This window comes from Pteropus vampyrus, unplaced genomic scaffold, assembly GCF_000151845.1.
Source record: "Pteropus vampyrus isolate Shadow unplaced genomic scaffold, Pvam_2.0 Scaffold121, whole genome shotgun sequence".
NCBI classification, from domain to species: Eukaryota; Metazoa; Chordata; class Mammalia; order Chiroptera; family Pteropodidae; genus Pteropus; species Pteropus vampyrus.
Window position 1 is genome coordinate 3,115,465 of NW_011888902.1, and position 3,320 is coordinate 3,118,784.

General features: G+C 46.2%; 1 protein-coding gene across 7 annotated transcripts in view; it reads right to left on the bottom strand.

Annotated features, from left to right (window-relative positions):
• BPNT1 (3'(2'), 5'-bisphosphate nucleotidase 1) overlaps positions 1-3,320 on the bottom strand; it is an 18,258-nt gene that overhangs the window by 2,305 nt on the left and 12,633 nt on the right. For all 7 annotated transcript variants that reach the window (XR_002781857.1, XM_023534158.1, XM_023534161.1 and 4 more), the window contains 2 exons: positions 1,654-1,851; positions 9-114 (listed from right to left, as the gene is read on the bottom strand). Coding sequence is in view for 6 of the 7 variants with exons in the window: in XM_023534158.1 (XP_023389926.1) it covers positions 9-114; positions 1,654-1,851 (304 nt within the window). In the remaining variant the exon portion in view is untranslated. The remainder of the gene's footprint in view (positions 1-8; positions 115-1,653; positions 1,852-3,320) is intronic.

Consider the following 3,320-nt stretch of genomic DNA (forward strand, 5'->3'; position numbering starts at 1 on the left):
GGACTGACCTCCCACAGCGTGTAAAATGACTTCTGGAGCACACGTGTCCCACTTCTTACATCCCGGACTTGCAAACACATAAGCAGAGGCTTTGCCTTCGATCAGCTGAATAATCTGTAAGGTTACACACAATCATCATCACTCAACGATGAAATGAATGAGGTACAACTAAGAGAATGTTGCTTTTTTCTATCGATCCCTTTGTCAGACTGCACTTAGGTGGAATCCTTTAGCAGATTTAAATGTTGAGTAGTATGAAGAAATGTGCACAACACATGCATTAGGGTACAGGGGCCTGAGGGGAAGCCTGGTCAGTAGGCTACGAGGGGGAGACCTGCATAGTCTCTGTGTTCCAAGTGAGGGAAAGTTTCCTTTCTTTATGCTGTTTTCTTTCTTACTGTAAAAACAATATAGGAGAAATATTTAAGTTTTTAAATCTTGTAAACAGTTGACCATTACTATATAAAAGATAGAGAAACATCAACTAGTGCAATAGTGTGAAAACTGTAATAAGTCCTGACGGATGTGTGATGCCGACTAACAAGTAGTTTCCTAAGTCTTCAGGATCATCGCTATTGCTATTTCTACGACCAAAATATGAATTTTTACATAGTCATCTTAATTCCTGTAATACTTATATAAAACTGAGGTCACTGATAAAAACTGCACGACCCAGAACTGTTACTTGCTGTCAAGCTTTCACTGATCACGTGACTTTTCTTTTGGTTATACTGTCAAATAATTAGTCTGTAAAACTCAGACTTCGGACATTCAGAGGAAGAGCAGATGGGAGAATGAGGAAAATCCCGGGGAACACAGCATGACCAACGCTTCCTTTCGGTGCTGTTCGAGAACTCCTTCGGGGGAGTCCCATGCCGTTCTCACAGGCTTGGATTTTAGCTTGCTGTGAAGGAGAGACATCCCAGGACTCGGGGCAGGGGAATGACAAGGTAAGTTTTGCGTTCTTCATGGCTCTAGTGGCAGCGAGGACAGACGAAACAGGGAGACCGCTCTGGAAGCTACTGTAAGGTCTGGGTGACGGATGACGATGGGTTTCAAGTAGAGCACTGGCGGTTGAGATGGACGAGAGGAGAAATTAGGGAAGAATTAAGATCTATAGGCAGGACCAGATCGATAGGATGTGAAGCCGGCATCCAGGATGACTTAGGTGTCTGTCTGGAAAAACTGGGAAAATGGTGGTGCCATTAACCAGGTGGAGGTAGAGAGAGGAACACATCTGGGGGAGGTAGAAAGAGGGTGGGCTCAAACTGGGCATGCTGAATTTGCGATGTCATCATCCCGCTATCCGGGGCAATCACTGAGAAGGGATCGGGACTAGTGCTTCTCAGGACAGAAGCCTAGATATAAGAACGGGGGGCGTACCCAGAAGGGGCGGGCTGGAAGAAAGGTCTCGGAAGTCATCCAGGAGGGTCTTTGAGAAAATAAAGGCTGACGAGAGGCACGGGGTCTCAGTGACATAAATGATGAAAAAGACTTGAAACTTGACATTTAAAAAAAAATTCAAGAGCTGCTGAAATGTGCCTTAGATGTCAAATTACAACGTTCAACCTCTTCCCCCAGACTCTGACTTCACTGTTGTAAACGCTCACGATACCTTCATGATTCAGAGTGGATGGCCGGCAGCTTCCATACCTTATTTCCTGCTCCCCCAACTCGCAGCACGTCATCGGGGTTCATGGCCGTAACGCAGTCAGTAACCAGCTTGTTGCTGTGGGATCGGGTAGTTGTGATAATGTGCTTCCCAGCAGGCACCTCTTTCAGCTGAAACCCGAAGGCACCTAAACCTAAAACTCCCCAGATTGTTCTCCCCAACATGGCATCTGGTCCTGCCTGTGTGAACGGGGGAAACAGCAAAGCTTGTCAGTGCGTTGGCCACAAATACAACAGTTACATCAGCAGCATAATTAAAGCAAATAAAACATGGTAATGTTATAAAGCACAAAAACGATATTATCCACAAAGAAGTTTTCCCCGGAGAATTACCTGATTATTCTCATTGTTGCTTTGGTTAATAATTGGGTTTCAAAGGTACCGAAGGGGACTTTCGGTTATTCCCCGGGGGGCTCAGAAAAGCAAATGTCATACACTGATTCCAGTTGTTCTATGAATCATCAGATAATCTCATTATTGTGTTTGAAATAGCTCTTTGCAAAAGGTGCTGAAGTCCCCAGGAAATGAAACACTATTGATTACTGCTCTTCAATAATACCCAAGAGACAGTAAGGATCGTGTCAATACAGGGATGGGTCATGGTGATGATGCATTTTGCCACTATGGAGACAGCAACTAAACAGGCCAATACTGAAAGCCAGCCATGGACAATGGGGTTCCGGATCAAGGTTTTACTGGCAATTGTGGTCGTAAAATGACTATGGTGATGCCATCTTAGGGTCTGTATTTTCCTTTGCAGAGCTCAAAGGACTTTCAACCACAGGTATTACTATATACTTCATCTAGAAAAACGTAACCTGTATTTCATGGGAAGTAAAACTGATGCATAAAATGATTAACACAAAGTCATCAAAATACCATTGTTTAACATGACAAATACTGTAGACATAAAGACACGTACTTCACATGTACCAGGCACCATACCAGGTGCTTTACATGTATTATCTCATTTATCTTCAGAACAGCCCCATGAAGTGTAGGTATTATCATCCTTACTTTACAGATGAGAAAAATGAGATTGGAATGAATTCACCTGACCAAGGACCTGAGGAAGAGTATAATCAAATGCAGCTACCCTGTGTTCAAAGCCAACATTCCTCTTCACTACACTGTGCTGCCTCAGTGCGCTTGTCAAAATGCTTTCAAACACATCTTATTTGTCTGATACCAGTATCCCTGCGTGTTCTCGTGGCAGGTTGGATTCCTTGGGAAGCCGACTCTGAGGCCGGCAGGGTGTGTGTGAAAGCGCGCTCCGGGGTCAACACCCGGGGAGGAGAGGGGAGGCAGCCTGAGTGGACCGGGAAATGGAGCTGGGACGCAGCTGCCCCTAGGGGGAGCTCTGGAGCTAGAACGGCTCTTCAAGGTTGTACCAAACGGGATGAAATGCCAGGCCTTTCTTTAAACCCTGCAATAATCAGTCGTTGGAAATGGACTGCCCTGGAGGGAGCGAGTCACCAGGCGACGCCGCTCTGCACGGGTGCGGCAGTCCCTGAGCACTGAACGCTGTCTGCGGATCTCGCTCCCTGCGAAGAGGGCAGCAGGCAACAGAGGCACCAAGGAACAAGCACCGGTGCTCGACAGGTGTCCGCGTGCTTCCCGTCCCCACCCCCCGTCTGCACTACAGGGCA